Genomic DNA, 17,343 nt, shown 5'->3' with positions numbered 1-17,343 from the left:
TTGGGTTTTCCTAAATTCTTTCAAACCAGCAGCATCTGTCCGCAGCTAGCCCCATACCTCTCATTAAGTAATACATAGAAACAAACACAGGGAGGCAGCCAAAATGAGGAGACAAAGAAATAGGTCCCAAATGAAAGAACAGAACAAAACTCCAGGAAAAGAACTAAGGGAAATGGAGATAAGTAACCTAACAGATGCTGACTTCAAAACACTGCTTATAAGGATGATCAGTGAACTTAATGAGAACCTCAGTGAACTTGGGCCTTAAGAGCATAAAAAAGGACCAGTCAGAAATGAAGGAGGCACTAACTGAAATAAAGGATAATTTACACAGATTCAATAGTGGAGTAGGTAAAGCCAAGAAGCAAACAATCAATTTGGAATGTAAGAAAGCAAAAAACACCCAATCAGGACAGCAAAAAGAAAAAAGAATCCAAAAAAAATGAGGACAAAGGAGCCTCTGGGACAACTTCAAGTGTGCCAACATTCGCATCTTGGGGGTGCCAGAAGGAGAAGAGAGAGAACAAGAAATCGAAAACCTATTTGAAACAATAATGGCAGAAAACTTCCCTAACTTGGTGAAGGAAACAGACATACAAATCCAGGAAGCACAGAGAGTCCCAAACAAGATGAACCCCAAGAGGCCCACACCAAGACATATCATCATCAAAATGCAAAAGGTGCAAGACAAAGAGAGAATCTTAAAAGCAGCAAGAGAAAAGCAGTTCATTACCTGCAAGGGAGTTCCCATAAGACTGTCAGCTGATTGCTCAAAAGAAACTTTGCAGGCCAGAAGGGAGTGGCAAGAAATATTCAGAGTGATGAAAAGCAAGAACCTACAACCAAGATTACTCTGTCCTGCAAAGCTGTCATTTAGAATCGATGGCCATATAAAGAGTTTCCCAGACAAGGAAAAGCTAAAGGAGTTCATCACCACCAAACCAGTATTATATGAAATGTTGACGTGTCTTCTTGAAGAAAAAGATAAGAAATATGAACAAACAAAATGGCAATAAATACATGTCTATCAACAACTGGATGTACAAACAAAATGAACAAGCAGAACAGAAACATTATCATAGAGACAGAGAACATTTTGTTGGTTGCCAGATGGGAAGGGGGTTAAGGGGATGGGTGAAAAAGGTGGAAGGATTGAGAAGTACACATTTGTTGTTAGACTGACAAACCTCAAAGGGAAGAGGCAGTTGGGGGTTAGGAATAAATAAACCAAAGAACTTACATGTATATATGCATAACCAATAGACACAGACAACAGTGTGGGGAAAGGCAGGAGGGGAGCAGGAGTGGGAAGGAGGGGGTCAATGGGGGGAAAATGAGGAACATCTGTAATACATTCAACAATAAAGATACGTTAAAAAAAAAACACAATAGAGTGAAGCTGTGAAAGTCGAAGCACGAAGTGGCAAGTGATGACTGTATATAAATAAAAAATCCTACTTTGTGGAAATTCATTTATCGTGGTAGAGTCTGGAAATGATTAACCGCGATAAACGAGGGCCAACTGTATTGCTATCCCAACAATATTGATATCCAAGAAAGAAGATGGAATGTCTTATTTTTTTAGGTATTAAAGTTATGTTTTGTAGTTTTCAGTGTACAAGTCTTGCACACCTTTTATTAATTTATTCCTGAGATTTTTTTGTCAGGAGGCTTGCTACTCTAAATATTTTTCTTAATTTCTTTATGGAATGTTTATTGGTAATACGTAGAAATAATTGCCTTTATATTGATCTTGTATCCTGAACTTTGGTGAACTAGTTTTAGTTCTAATAGGGTTTTTGCATGTGTATGTGTGGGGATTCTTCAAGGTTTTCTATAATCAAGATAATGTCATCTGTAAATAGAAATTATGCCATTTGCAAATAGAAATTTGCTTCTTCCTTTCCAATCTGGATACCTTTTATTTCTTTTTCTTGTCTTATTTCCTTTGCTAAAACATACAATTCAATGTAGAACAGAAGTGAGGAAAGAAAATACCTTTGTTTTTGTGGTCTCAGGTGGAATGTGTATTATATGGCTGTTCACCATAAAGTATGATGTTAGATTTGGGTTTTTATAGATGATCTTAATCATGTTGACAAAGTTTGCTTCTATTTCTAGTTGGTTGGATTTTGTCAAATACTTTTTCTGAGTCTGTTAAGATGATGGTGTGGCTTTTGTTCTTTATTAATTTGGTGTATTTATGACCTTGATTGTTTTCAGATAGTAGTTCAACTTTGTATTTTTAGACAAGTCCAGTTTGGCTGTGGTGTATAGTACTGTTTTATTTGTTGCTGGATTTAGTTGTCTAGTATTTTGTTGAGAATTCTGTGTATATATTCATAAGAGATATTGGTCTGTAGTATTCTTGCCATGTCTTTGGCTGGGTAATATTGGCATCATAGAATGAGTTGGGAATTGTTTCCTTTTATTATTTGGAAAAATTAATGGAGTATTTCTATTAACTCTTTGGAAAATGATTGGTGGATCGCACCAGTGAAGCCATTTGAAAACCTGGGCTTTTATTTGTGGGAAGTTTACTTACATATCCATATTTTCTTTACCTTGAGTCAGTTTTGGTAGTTTGTGTCTTACTAGGAATCTGTCCATTTCATCCAGGTTATCTGATTTGCTGGCATACAGTTGTTTATAGTAGTCCTTTATAATCCTTTTATTTCTGTAAGGTTAGTAGTAATGTCTCCTTTTTCATATCTGACTTCCTTTATTTGAGTCTTCTTTTATTTCTTAGTCAGTCTAAGTGTTTGTCATTTTGTAATCTTTCAAAGAACCAAATCTTGCTATTGTTCATTATTCTATATTGTTTTTCTATTCTCTATTTTGTTTATCTACATTCTAATATTATTTTCTTGGTTGAAGTGGGATTTCAGGAACTCCTTTTGTATTCTGGCTCAGATGGCAAAAACAATGCAGGCAGGCAGTTCAGTGTAGAGGCAGGCAGTTCAGTGCAGGCTTCTCTCTGAAGTGCAGTTTGTGTGAAACATCCCTGTGTAGAAATAGCCACTAGGCTCTTTTGTTTTCATTATTAGATTTTTCTTTTATTTAAAAATTTTAATGTTGACATAATGACAGGTATTCCCCCTTTCCCTGCCCTTTGCCCACCTCCACCCACCTCTGTCTACCCCTCCCTTGCCCTTTACTATGCTATTGTCTGTGTCCATAGGTTATGCATATATGTTCTTTAGCTAATCCCTTCACCTTCTTTATCCAGTCATCCCCACACCCTACCCCTTACACACCAGCCAGTCTATTCCATGTATCCATGCATCTGGTTCCATTTTGTTCATCAGATTCTACATATTAGTAAGATTATATGGTGTTTGTCTTTCTCAGACTGGCTTATTTTGCTTAACCTAGTACTCTCCAGGTCCATCCATGCTGTCACAAAGGGTAAAAGTTCCTTTATGCAACCATAGTATTCCATTGTGTATATGTACTACAGGTTTTTTATCCACTCATCTGCTGATAGGCACTTGGGCTGTTTCCAGATCTTAGCTATTGTAAATAATGCTGCTGTAAACATAGGGATGCATACATTCTTTCTTATTGGTGTTTTGGGATTCTTAGGATATATTCCCAGAAGTGGAATCACTGAGTCAAATGGCAGTTCCATTTTTAATTTTTTGAGGAAACTCCATACTGTTTCCAACAGTGGCTGCACCAGTCTGCATAACCGGCAACAGTGCACAAGTGTTCCCTTTCCTCCACATTTTCACCAGCACTTGTTGATGGTTGATTTATTGATAGTAGCCATTCTGACAGGTGTGAGGTGATACTTCATTGTAATTTTTATTTGCATCTCTCTGATTATTAGTGACCTTGAGCATAGACACTTCTCCAAAGATGACATACATCTGTATTTTCTCCCATACAGTGGGTTCTGTTTTTGTTTTGTTGATGGTTTCTTTTGCTATGCAGAGGCTTTTTAGCTTGATGAGTCCCATTTGTTATCTTTTCCTGAGTTTCCCTTGCCCACAGAGACATACTGGCAAAAATGTTACTGTGAGAGATATCTAAGATTTTACTGTCTGTATTTTCTTCTAGGATTTTTATGGTTTCACAACTTACATTTAAATCTTTTATCCATTTTGAGTTCATTTTTGTGTATAGTGTAAATTGGTGGTCTAGTTTCATTTTTTTGCATGTATCTGTCCAATTTTCCCAACACTATTTATTGAAGAGACTGTCTTTATTCCATTGTGTGCTCTTGACACCTTTGTCAAATATTAACTGACCACAGAGATGTGGGCTGTTAGCCACCAGGAGCCCCTGTTAGTCGGTATCTTCTTTCTGAGGGTCCACAAAATTTATTAGGACTAGGAGAATATTCATGTACACTTGCAAAGAATGTATGTACTGTTGTTATTGGGTGTTTCAGTGTTCTGTGGATGTCTAGTTTGTTTATAATATTTTATTCAAGGTATCTCTTTCCTTGTTGATCCTCTGCCTTGTTGTTCTGTCCATTTCTGAAAATGGGATATTCAAATCTTTACCTATTATTGTTGCATTGTCTTTGTCATTTCAATTCTATAAATTTTTGCTTCCTGTATTTTGAGGTGTTTTTGTTAGGTGAAAATATGTTTGAACTTGTCTTACTGATACATTAACCAGTTTATCTTCAGAAAGTCTCTCTCTTTGTTTCTAGTAAAAGTGTTTGTCTATTTTGTCTGATATTAGAATTGCCACTCTAGCTCTCTTGTGTGTACTGTTTACATAGTACAGTTTTCCATCCTTTTACATTAAACCTATTTGTGTCCTTGAATTTAAAGTGTGTCTGTCTTCTGTAGATAGCACTTATTTGTATCATTTTGACAAAAATCCTTTCTTCCATTCTCTCTCTTTGATTGTAGTTTTCAGTCTGTTTACTTTTAATAACTGATAAGGTAGAATTTATATCTGCCATTTTGTTATTTGTTTTTGTATGTCTTATGTCTTTTTTGTTTCTTCCTCCTTTACTGCTTTCTTTTTGTGTTAGATATTTTCTAATACCCCATTTGATTAACCCTTCTTTTTTCTTTCACAATATTTTTTTAGTTGCCTTAGTTGTTTCCCTGAGGATTATAATTTACATCTTGACATAAAACAATGTATTTCAGATTAATGCCAACTTAGTTTTTTTTTTTTTTTTTCCCTCACCCAAGGACATTTTTCCACTTCTTGTTCAGACAGAGTGGGCAGGAGAGACAGGAAGAGAGAGAGAGAAAGAAACATCTATGTGAAAGGGACACATCGAGTGGCTGCCTCCCACATGACCCAACCAGGGCCGGGGACAAACTGCAACCGAGGTACGTGCCCTTAGCGGGAACTAAACCCAGGCCTCTCTGGACCGCAGGCCAATGCTCTAACTGCTGAGCCAAACCGGCAAGGGCTAATGCCAACTTAGTTTTAATAGTATATAAATCTTTGCTCCAGTATAGCTCCATTCCCTTCTCCCTCCTCTATGCTATTATTGTCATACAAATTACACCTTTTATGCATTATAATTTCATCAACACAATTTTATAATTATTACTTTGTGCAGCTGTCTTTTAAATAACATAGAAAAAAGTTATAAACAAAAATATATTTATATTTTTATCTCTTTAGTTACCTTTACTGGTATTATTTCTTCATGTGGATTTGTGTTACTGTTTAGTGTCCTTTCACTTCACTTGAAGCATGCCCGTTAGTATTCATTGTAGGCCAGATCTGCTAGCGGTGAATTCTCTCAGTTCTTATCATTTTGAAGGATAGTATTGCTGCATATAGAATTCTTTGTTGACGTTTTTTCTTTTAGCATTCTGGATGTTTTACCACTGCCCTCCTTGAGCATCAGTGGTTTCTGATGAGAAATTAGCTGACAGCCTTACTGAGGATCCCTTGTACATTAGTAGTCCCTTCTCTCTTGCTGCTTTGAAGATTCTTTCTTTGTCTTTTACCAGTTGATTATGATATATCTAGGCATGAATCTCTTTGATTTTGTCCTACTTGGTGTTCACTGAGATTCCTGTATGTGAAAGTTAATGTTTATCATCAAATTAAGAAAGTTGTGGGTCATTTTTTCTTCAAATAGTATTTATGCCCCCTTCTCTCTTTCCTTTCCTTCTTGGACTCCCCATATGCATATATTGGTATTCTTGTTGACCCACAGATCTCTGAAGCTCTGTTCATTTTTTTTGCTTCTATTCCTTAGTCTGGATAATCTCAATTGATCTATCTTCCAGGTCACCAATTTTTTTTCTCCCTGCTTATCTTAGTCTGTTCAGGCTTCTAGAACAAAACATAGCAGACTGGATGGCTTGTAAAACAACAGAAATTTTCTTGAAGGTTAAAAAAAACCTTAAAATGGTTTTATGCTCATTTGAACAGCTGTTTTGTACAAGAAATGACTTGAAAATGTCCTTTTGGATATTGTCCAAGTGTTGGAGTCCATTATGCATGCTTTGTTCTTTCATTAACCCTGGAAAAATATACAATGATTTTTCAACAAGTGATTTATTCTCCCTTTCCCATGTTTAGAAAACCATATGATACCTCAGACAGTTACTTCTGGAACAAACTTTCCTCTTCTCCCCCAGCCATCCCCTATGAGTTTACCTTTACAGGTTCTGAGACTAGGGCTGGAGGCAAGACATGTGATTGTCTCCTCAACAGGAAGAAATTTATTTCTCACAATTCTGGAAACTAGACATTCAAAATCAGGGTGCCAGCATAATGGGCAGATGAGGGCTGTCTTCTAGTTCACAGACTTCTCATCATATCTTCACATGGTGGAAGCCTCTTTTGTTTTGTTTTTTTTTTTTTGGTAAGACACTAATCTCATTCATGAGAGCCTTACCCTCATGACTTAAGCACGTCCCAAAGGTACCACCTCTTAATACCATTACAGTGGGCAATAATAGGATTTCACCATATCAATTTTGGGAGACATAAACATTCAGCCCATAGTACTGTTCAAATTTCTTATTTCCTTTCACTGAAACTTTATAGTGAATTTTTCATTTTAGTTATTCTGTTTTTCAACTCCAGAATTTCTATTTAATGAGAATCATTTTCATAATTTCTTTTAATTCTTTAGACCTGGTTTTCTTTAGGGGTTTGAACATATTATTAATGGGTAATTTAAATGTCTCTATCTGGTAAGTACAAATTCTTGCCTTCCTCAGGTACAGTTTCCATTGACTGTTTGTGTTTTTTTGCTTTTTTTACTATTTATTATTCATATTTTTCTGTTTCTTTGTGTGTCTGTGATTTTTTTGTTGAAAATACAATATTTAGCCCAGCTGATGTGGCTCAGTGATTGAGTGTCAACCCATGCACCAAGAGGTCGCCGGTTTGATTCCTGGTCAGGGCACATGCCCAGGTTGAGGGCCCAGTTCCCAGTTAGGGGCATGCAGGAGGTAGCCAGTCGATGTTCTCTCTCATCAACGTTTCTATCTCTCTCTCCCTCTCACTCCTTCTCTCTCTAAAATAAATAAAGGAAAAAAATTTTAAACACAGTATTTAAAATAATACAGTGTAGCAGGGTGTCAGTGGGGGGAAAATGAGAAACATCTATAACAAAAACAAATTAATAAATAAAAAATTTTTTTAAATAAAAATAAATAAATTAATTAATTAAATTAAATAATACAGTGTAGCAACTCCGGAAACCAGATTCTCCCCTCCCCTGGGTTTGTTGTTGCTGCTGCTATTTTATTTATTTAGTGACTTTGCTGGACTAATTCAGTAAAGTTTGTATTCTTTGTCATGTATGGTGAAAACTCTGGTTAACATAGTGATTAGTTAATGAATGGACATAGATTTCCTTTCATCTTAAACCAGTAAGTCTTCCAGCATTTGCCCAAGGCTTTTGTTTGTGTTTGACATACATACCTTCTACTCTTAGCCAGGCAGTTTACAACTTTGCCTTACCCTTTACTTCTTGCTTGCAGAGAACCTCAGGGTAAGCCATAGATGAGAGATGAGGGTCTTCTTGGATTTTCCTGGGGCTCAGCTCTTGATGGGAAAAGAGAATAAGCCCAGTAAATCTATTATAATTTATGTGTGAAGTGATTAGAAATTCAGTTTATAAACTGTCATTATCTCCCACATTAGTCGTTTTATATTATTAGCAGAATTATATAATACATGCTTCACAAATTTTGAAGACCAAATAAAAGGTTTAAATGTTTTGACAGGCATACATATCTATGTGGCAGAAAACACCCCTGAAGAATCTGTTTCTTCTAATATAGAGATCTTAGCTAAATAGTATGTAACTTGAGGCCTTTGCCTGGTTAGTCAGTTAATAAGGGCTCTTAATTAACTAGATCATAGAATATAGTGATTACAAGCTTGATTTCTGGAGCCAAACTGCCTGGATTTGAATCTAGACTTTGCCTCCTTTGTGAGCTTAGGCAAAGCACCTAACCTCTCCATACCTCACTTTCCTTATCTGTAGATAGCACCTTCCCTGTTGTGAGGATTCAGTCATTACATAAAAATCCTTAGAGCAGCCCTGGCTGGTTTGGCTCAGCAGTTAGAGCGTCGGCCTGCCGACCAGAGAGTTCCAGGTTCAGTACCGCTAAGGGCACATACCTTAGCGGTTGCAGTTTGTCCCTGCCCGGGTTGGGGTCATGTAGGTGGCAGCCACTCAATGTCTCTCTCTCACATCTATGTTTCTCTCTTCTCTCCTTCTCTCCCTCCTGCCCTATCTGAAGATAAATGCAAAGGTGTCCTCGGGTGAGGATAAAAAAAAAATTTTTTTTTTAAAGTCCTTAGAGCAGTACCTGACAAATAATATGCACTCTACTTATTCAAAAGTAGAGAGATAGTTTGATTTATCTTGTTGAACCTATTACCCATCTTCAACAATGATCAACCCATGGGCAATCATATTTTTTCTGTAACCCTACCCTCCCTCACTAATTATTTTGATGCAAATATAAGACATCATATAATCTTATTTATAAATATTTCATTATATAATCTATAACAGATTATTTTTAATGTTAAGTATACAGTTGATTCTTTAACAATGTAGGGGTTAGGGGCACCAATCCCTGTGCTGCCAAAAATCTGCATATAACTTTTGACTCCCCCAAAATATAACTACTAATTGCCTACTATTGACCAGAAGTCTTACTGATAACAGTCAATTAGCAAACTTTATATGTTAAACATATTATACACTGTATTCTTACAGTAAAGTAAGCTAGACTAAAGAAGTATTATTAAGAAAATTATAATGAAGAGAAAATACATCTACATTACTATATGTATATGTTGAAAAAAAAAACCCGTGTATAAGTAGACCTGTGCAGTTCAAACTCATGTTCAAGTGTCAACAGCTAAAAAACTAACAGCCTTAATATTATCAAATATTGAGTTGGTATTTGTTTCCCTAATTGATTATTATGTTATAATTAGCTAATATTGTCTCTTAGGTCACTTTTAATTTAGAGATTTTCTCCTCCCTCTTTTTCCTCCCATTATAGTCATTTATTGAAGGAACCATTGCTTATATTTTACAGCTGTGTTGTCCAGTACAGTAGACACTACCCACATGTACATGTGGCTATTGAGCACCTGAAATGTGATGGTCCATTTACGGATGTGCTGTAATTTAAAATACTCATTATGAAAAATAAAAAATAAATAAAAATACTCATTATGTTTCAATGACAATATTAAAAATGAAGTACCTCAGTTTTACAGCAGCCACTTATGATCCTTTAATTCATTAAACATTGCAAAATGGTGATGTTCTTATTCTTTTGTTCCTCTTTGTGTACTAACGAGAGTTAGTACACAAAGAGAAACCTCCCTATATAAACTATTTGATTACTATGCAAACTATATATACTTTGCATAGAAAAAGGACAAAAGGTTAATTCTTTCTCATTAATTACCAGTTTCCAACATCCCCCAAAGATGATCAATGAGTATTTTTATCATTTTATTATGAAATGATGAATTAAAATATATATTTTTAAAATCCATTGCAGCTGTTGTTCTTATTAATGCTCAGATTGTCCCATCATTGGCCATTGACAACATCTTCAAATTGTCTCCTGTCCTAGACATGATCCTAGCAATCTTTTATAGCTTCCTTGCTTTTTAGTATGACAAAAATTCCAGGCCCTGATTCCTTTTAGTGGGAAGCAATATTTAGAGGCCCGTCTGGATTGCATAATGCTACCTTATTGGTTATTGTTTCTAGGCCTTTTAGGACAAAGCTAGGAAATGTGTTTTTATTTTTCTTAAAATACCTCTACCCTGGCTGGTTTGGTTCAGTGGTTAGAGCATCAACCTGCAGACCGAAGGGTCACAAGTTCAATTCCAGGTCAAGGGCATATATCTGGGTTACAGGTTCAATCCCCGGCCCCTATTGGGGCTGTGTGGGAGACAACCAGTTGATGTGTCTCTCTCACATCGATGTTTCTCTCCTTCTCTCTCTGTCCCCCGCCCTCCCTCCCTTCTACTCTATCTGAAAATCAATGGAAAAAAATTATCCTCTGGTGAGAGGAGTCCTGTCAAGATGGCAGAGTAGGTAAATGCGGTATTGCCTCCTCCCACAATCACATCAAAATTACAACAAAACTACAGAACAACCATCCTTCAGAACCACCTGAAATCAAGCTGAATGGAAGTCCTACCACTACAAAATTAAAGCAGCAGCCCCATCGAGACTCGTAGGAGGGGTGGAGGCGTGTATGGGCTGGTCCCACACCCACGTGTGGCAGATAAAAATCAGGAGAGACCTCTGTTAGGACGGTCCTCCCCGAGGAGTGAGGGTCCCCATCCCACACCAGGAACCCAGTTCAGGGTCCCAGTGCCAGGAAGAAAAGTCCCCATAACTTTTGGTTGGAAAAACCAGCGGGAACTGAGGCAGAGGGAGGCTGCAGCTGCAGAAGCCCCAGCAGTTCCTCTTAAAGGGCCCGCGCACAGACTTACTCAGACCCGCTCCCTCTGAGCTCCGAGGGGAGGCAGCTTGAGAGGCACCAGAGAACAGGGAAGAACTGAGCTATTTGGCCTCCAGACGAAGGCTGGAGGGGCAGCTTTCCCCTGGACAGATGTGCTGGTGGAGGCTGTTGTTCCGATGGTGAGCCCTTCCCCAACAGGGCAGGCAGAATGCCACCATATCTGGGACAACAACAACAACCTGGCTCACACTGTTGACCATGCCCTGGTGATCCCCTGAGACCCCGCCCCACCCAACTTTCAGGCCCACCCAAGCTATTTCCAAAGGCTTTACCATAGGATTGGCCTGTCTTGGATCCTCCTTCAGAGTTTCCTAAAATCTCTCAATCAAGCAGCATCTGGTACCTGAGCCCACCAGTGCACTTGGCACCATTTAGCCAGTGGACACCCTGTATCAACACAGATCAGTGCACAGTAGTGGAGCTGTCAAGGTGCCACTTGCGTAAACCGCAAATGTCCGGGAGCCCAGCACCATCCCCCACAGTAGCAGCCTGATCAGAGTCGAGATATACCCCCAGCAACAGAGGCTGGGGAGCAGACATCCATCCCCAGGCAACAGAAGCACAGACCAGCAGCAGAGAACCATTCCCAAAATCTACAGCAAAGGCTGAGCAGGCGCTGAGCCCCACTGGGCAGCCAGCACTCCCCAGCCACCAGTAGTGGGACCTGCGGCTCCATAGGGGTCCTGTGTGATCCAGTGGCCCGCAAGAACAGTGTGGAGCTGGGGCTCCAGATGGACCTGTGCGACCCAGCAGTCCACAAGAGCAGTGCGGAGCTGGGGCTTGAGAGGGGCCAGTCTCAGCAAGCCCCATAGCTCTTGTTAAGTGGCCCCAGACCTGGCACTAGAAGCAGCCAGCCTTGGTTCACAACTTGGCTTTTCCTGGATACCTCCAAGCCCAGCACAAGAAGCAGCCATCTGCAGTTCACTTTGTAGCTTATGCCCCGTGGCCCTGGATAGAGCATAGGCAGTAGATGACCTTGCCCCAGAGCCAGCACACCTGGTGGACAGCCTCAGACCACATCGAAACACCACCACCCAACCACCTCCACAAGTGACACACTTAATGAGTGGACTCAGTGGGTACCAGAGCCCTGCTAATGTAAGTCTTGCTCTGTGTGGTGGGCCCCTACACAGCTGATCCTCCAAGGTAGTGCCTAGTGGGCACAGCCAGTCTTTGCAGCTCATCAGCCTGAGTAAACCCCTCCCACTGATGTGCCAACAGCAATCAAGACTCAATTACAACAGAAGGGTGCACCATGAGGGCACAGCTGGGTGATCAGGGAGACTGTGCCATTGGATCCTACCGGACACCTACAACAGTAGGCCACCCTACGAAGCCTAGGAGACATAGCAACTCTGCCTAATATATAGAAACAATACAGGGAAGCAGCCAAAATGAAGAGACAAAGAAACATGTCCCAAATGAAAGAAAAGAACAAAACTCCAGGAAAAGAACTAAACAAAATGGAGATAAGCAATCTAACTGATGCAGAGTTCAAAACACGGGTTGTAAGGTTGCTTAGGGAACTTGATGAGACATCCAAGGGACTTAGTAAGACCTTCAAGGAACTTAAGAAGACCTCCGAGGAACTTAGTGAGATCATCAACAACATAAAAAAGGGCCAGACAGAAATGAAGGATGCACTAACTGAAGTAATAATTTATAGGGAATCAATAGTAGAATAGGTAAAGCCAAGAAGCAAACCATTGATTTGAAATATAAGGAAGCAGAAAACACCCAATCAGAACAGCAAAAAGAAAAAAAGAATCCAAAAAAAATGAGAATAGTGTAAGGAGCCTCTAGGACAACTTCAAGCATGCCAACATTCACATCATAGGGGTGCCTGAAGGAGAAGAGAGAGAACAAGAAATTGGAAAAACTATTTGAAACAATAATGACAGAAAACTTCCCTAACATGGTGAACGAAAAGACATACAAGTCCAGGAAGCACAGAGAGTCCCAAACAAGATGAACCCAAAGAGGTCCACACCAAGACACATCATCATCAAAATGCCAAAGGTTAAATACAAAGAGAGAATCTTAAAAGCAGTGAGAGAAAAGCAGTCCGTTACCTACAAAGGAGCTCCCATAAGACTGTCAGCTGATTTCTCAAAAGAAACTTTGCAGAAAGGAGTGGCAAGAGATATTCAAGGTGATGAAAAGCAATGACCTACAACCAAGATTACTCTATTCTGCAACGCTATCATTTGAAATCGATGGACATATCAAGAGTTTCCCAGACAAGGAAAAGCTAAAGGAGTTCATCACCACCAAACCAGTATTATATGAAATGTTGCAGGGTCTTCTTGAAGGCTAAGAACAACAAAAATATGAACAATAAAATGGCAATTAATACATATCTATCAATTGAATCTACAAACAAAATGAGCAAGCAGAACAGAAACAGACTCCTAGATACAGAGAACTTTTTGTTCCTTACCAGATGGGTGGGGACTGGGGGGATGGGTGAAAAGAAGGAATTAAGAAGTACAAGTTGGTTGTTAGACTGATGAGCTTCAAAGGGAAAGGGGAGGGAGGGTGGGATGAAATAAACCAAAGAATTTCTGTGCATATATGCATAACCAATGGACACCAACAATAGGGTAGGGAAGGCAGGAGGGGGTGGGAATGGGGAGGAAGGGGTCAATGGGGAAAAAAGGGAGAAAAATCTGTAATACATTCAACAATAAAAATGAGGTTTTTAAAAAAATTATCCTCTGAAGAATATATGTACCCCCATGTTCGTAGTAGCACTATTTACAATAGCTAAGATCTGGAAACAGCCCAAATGTCCATCAGTAGACGAATGGATAAAAAAGCTGTGGTACATATACACAATGGAGTACTATGCAGGTGTAAGAAAGAAAGATCTCTTATCCTTTGAGACGACATGGAGGAACCTAGAGAGTATTATCCTAAGCGAAACAAGCCAAACAGAGAAAGACAAGTATCATATGATCTCACTTATTTGTGGAATATAATGAACATAACATTCTGAGGAATGGGGTAGTCCCAGAGACGTGGAAGTGGGGTACAGACTGACAATCCCCAGATGAGGGGGTGGTGGGGGAGAGATAAACCACAAAACTTATATGCATGTATGCATGAACAATGGACATGGACAACAAAGCTGGGGACAGAGTGGGGAGGGAGGGGAAGGGGGTATCAGTGGGGGAAAAAGGAGAAATATCTGTAACAAAAATTAATTAATTTAAAAAAATTATCCTCTGGTGAGGATTAACAAAAAAAATAAACAAACAAATAACCCCATAAACTTAGACTGATATTTTCAATTTAAATTTGGATCTATGGGGTTTTTAATATAATTTCATCAATATTACATTTATATCTTATTTTCCCCATGCCAAATGTATTCTCAATGACATCAGTATACTAATTTGCTTTCTCTAACAATACACAAATAACAGTTATAAAATAGCATTTCCATCACTACCACCACCAATATGATTATTTATTGAAATGTATTGTTTTTGTTATTTGTAATTCTGTTTTCTCCTTGAGGTATATCTCACAAGGAATATCCAGAAAAATTACTGTCTTAAAGTCACTCAAAATAATTTCTTTCCAATGAATGTGTATGCTACCAACTTGGTTCATTTTCCTTTTAATTTTTAGAGACTGCTTTTGGTGTTGGAAACAGATCTTTTAAAAACAATGTACCAGCCCTGGCCGGTTTTGCTCAGTGGTTAGAGAGTCGGCCTGCGGTCCAGAGAGACCCGGGTTTGTTTCCCGCTGAGAGCACGTACCTCAGTTGCAGTTTGTCCCCATCCCTGGTTGGGTCGTGCGGGTGGCGGCTGCTCGATGTGTCCCTTTCACGTCGATGTTTCTCTCTCTCTCCCTCCCACTCTATCTGAACAAAATATGGAAAAAATGTCCTCAGGTGAGGATTAAAAAAAAAAACAACAGCCCTGGCCGGTTTGGCTCAGCGGTTAGAGCGTCGGCCTGCGGTCCGGAGAGACCCGGGTTCGGTTCCCGCTAAGGGCACGTACTTCGGTTGCAGTTTGTCCCCGGCCCTGGTTGGTCGTGCGGGTGGCAGCCACTCGATGTGTCTCTTCACGTTGATGTTTCTCTCTCTCTCTCTCCCTTCCTCTCTCTCCCTCCCACTCTATCTGTACAAAAAATGGAAAAATATCCTCGAGTGAGGATAAAAAAAAAAAAACAACAAAAAATACAATGTACCAAATTTTCCAAAAAAATCAGCATGGCAAGTCTTTAAGTACTACATCCATATTGCTTGGATTTTTTTCAGACTATTTGGAGAATGTGGTAGGGAGGATTACAAATATATTTGGGGGGTCATATGCTGAAGGAATGAGCAAGCTATAACTTTTTTTTTTATCATCACCTGAGGTTATTTTTTCTATTTATCTTCAGATGGAGTGGGAGAGAGGGAGAGAGAGAAACATGGATATGAGAGGGACATAGCAACTGGTTGCCTCCCACACGACCCTAACCAGGGCCGGGGCAAACCACAACCGAGGGATGTGCCCTTGACTGAAATCAAACCTGCGACTCATTAGTCCATGAGCCAATGCTCTAACCACTGGCAACCCGGCCAGGGCCAAGTTATAACTTTTTAATTTTTCTGCTATGATTTTTTCTTGTGGCTTAGAAAAATACTCTGGACTACTTACCTTGTGCAGTAGTAGTTTTTTCAGTTGCTTTAGATGTCGCAGTAGAAATGTACCATATTCCCACACTATTATAAATTTTGCTTATTTTTGGAACAATTAGGTTTATAGATTATTTTTAAATTTAAATATTTATTTTATAATACTATAAAGTATTTACATGGTTCAAAAGTCAAATCTACAAACCAAGAAATATTCACTGGAGTCTGGTTTTTATTCCAGTTTTCTGTACTCTATTCTCTTTCTAGTAGGTAACCATTAAAATTTATTATGGTTAATTCTTCTATTTTCTGCACAGTTGCATAAATATTTCATATTCTGACCAAATAAGTTCCACAAAGTTCTGTGATTTCTTATTTTTATTTTTCAAAGAGAGTTTATAATATTCTTTGTCATCTGAATGATAGACTGTATCTTTTAATAAGCCATATTTTAGCCCTGGCCGGTTTGGCTCAGCGGTTAGAGCGTTGGCCTGCGGTCTGGAGAGGCCCGGGTTCGGTTCCGCTAAGGGCATGTACCTCGGTTGCAGTTTGTCCCCGGCCCTGGTTGGTCGTGCGGGTGGCCGCCACTCGATGTGTCCCTTCACATCGATGTTTCTCTCCTCTCTCGCCTTCCTCTCTCTCCCTCCCACTCTACCTAAACAAAAAATGGAAAAAAATGTCCTCGGGTGAGGATAAAAAAATAATAATAATTAATAAGCCATATTTTATAGATTGGAACTGAAAAAAGATACAGAAGCCAGAGCTTTGAAGAAGAAAGGACGCTTTGGGTGGAGACTACAGATCTAATCAATTTTTTTTTTATTTTTTTCTTTATTGATTTTTAGAGAGAGAAAGGGAAAGGAAGAGAGAGAGAGAAACATTGATGAGAGAGAACATTGATTGGCTGCCTTCTGCATGCCTCCCACTGGGGATTTGGCCCACAACCTGGACATGTGTCCTGACCAGGAATCAAACTGGTGACTTCTTGGTGCATGGGTTGACGCTCAACCACTGAGCCACACTGTCCAGGCTGTTATCAAATATTTTAAAGATTTTCTAGGAAAGAAGGAAACCATGCTGTTTGACTCCAAATAATATAGTAGGACCAATAAGAGAAAGCCAGATTTGAATTAGTATGGAAAAAATTCTGCTATTAGATAAAACTAAAAATAGAATGGGCTTCCTCTTGTGGTTTTAAGTTCTTGTCACTGGGGAGATTCATACGTTCTTTAAGGGTTAAACTGGTTGACTTCCACCGTCATTTGGTAATTCTGATTTCTGGAGTTCTTCCCCAGTTTTATATGAATTATTCTGCCTAACAGGTTTTATTGTATAGTCCCTGGGTGATCACTGTGTTTATTTTAGGAATCACTGACATTTAAAGATGTGGCTATCGACTTCACATTGGAAGAGTGGAGGCTGATGGATCCTACACAGAGGGACCTGCACAAGGACGTGATGCTAGAGAATTACAGTAATCTTGTCTCCCTGGGTAATGATAACTTCTGTGTTCATGTATGTATCTGCCCATCTGACCAGGTTTACTGAAGATACAGAGCCTCTAAAATACTTAACTGAATTTTGGCATTAAAATCTCATAATCTTAGGAGTACATTGTTGGGAGTTATGCTATTCCTCACTCTTAACCAAATGGCCTGCCCATTGTACAGTAAGAATTACATATTTGATCGGAATCTTGGAGATTGTTGACAGTCCCTCAGATTTACAACTAAAGTTTTTTCTAGT

General features: G+C 39.1%; 1 protein-coding gene and 1 non-coding gene across 3 annotated transcripts in view; one reads left to right on the top strand and one right to left on the bottom strand.

Annotated features, from left to right (window-relative positions):
- Window positions 1-17,343, top strand: part of ZNF624 (zinc finger protein 624) — a 46,017-nt gene that overhangs the window by 16,896 nt on the left and 11,778 nt on the right. For both annotated transcript variants that reach the window (XM_036278364.1, XM_036278363.1), the window contains one exon: window positions 16,963-17,089. In XM_036278364.1, the coding sequence (XP_036134257.1) occupies window positions 16,963-17,089 (127 nt within the window). The remainder of the gene's footprint in view (window positions 1-16,962; window positions 17,090-17,343) is intronic.
- Window positions 6,528-6,653, bottom strand: LOC118641276. The gene has a single exon (XR_004961576.1). It is a non-coding gene; the product is annotated as a small nucleolar RNA SNORD22 (small nucleolar RNA).

Source organism: Molossus molossus, unplaced genomic scaffold (genome assembly GCF_014108415.1).
Source record: "Molossus molossus isolate mMolMol1 unplaced genomic scaffold, mMolMol1.p scaffold_m16_p_27, whole genome shotgun sequence".
In the NCBI taxonomy this organism is placed as follows: Eukaryota; Metazoa; Chordata; class Mammalia; order Chiroptera; family Molossidae; genus Molossus; species Molossus molossus.
Note: the sequence above shows the minus strand (reverse complement) of the source record. Positions and strands in the feature narration are given on the sequence as shown.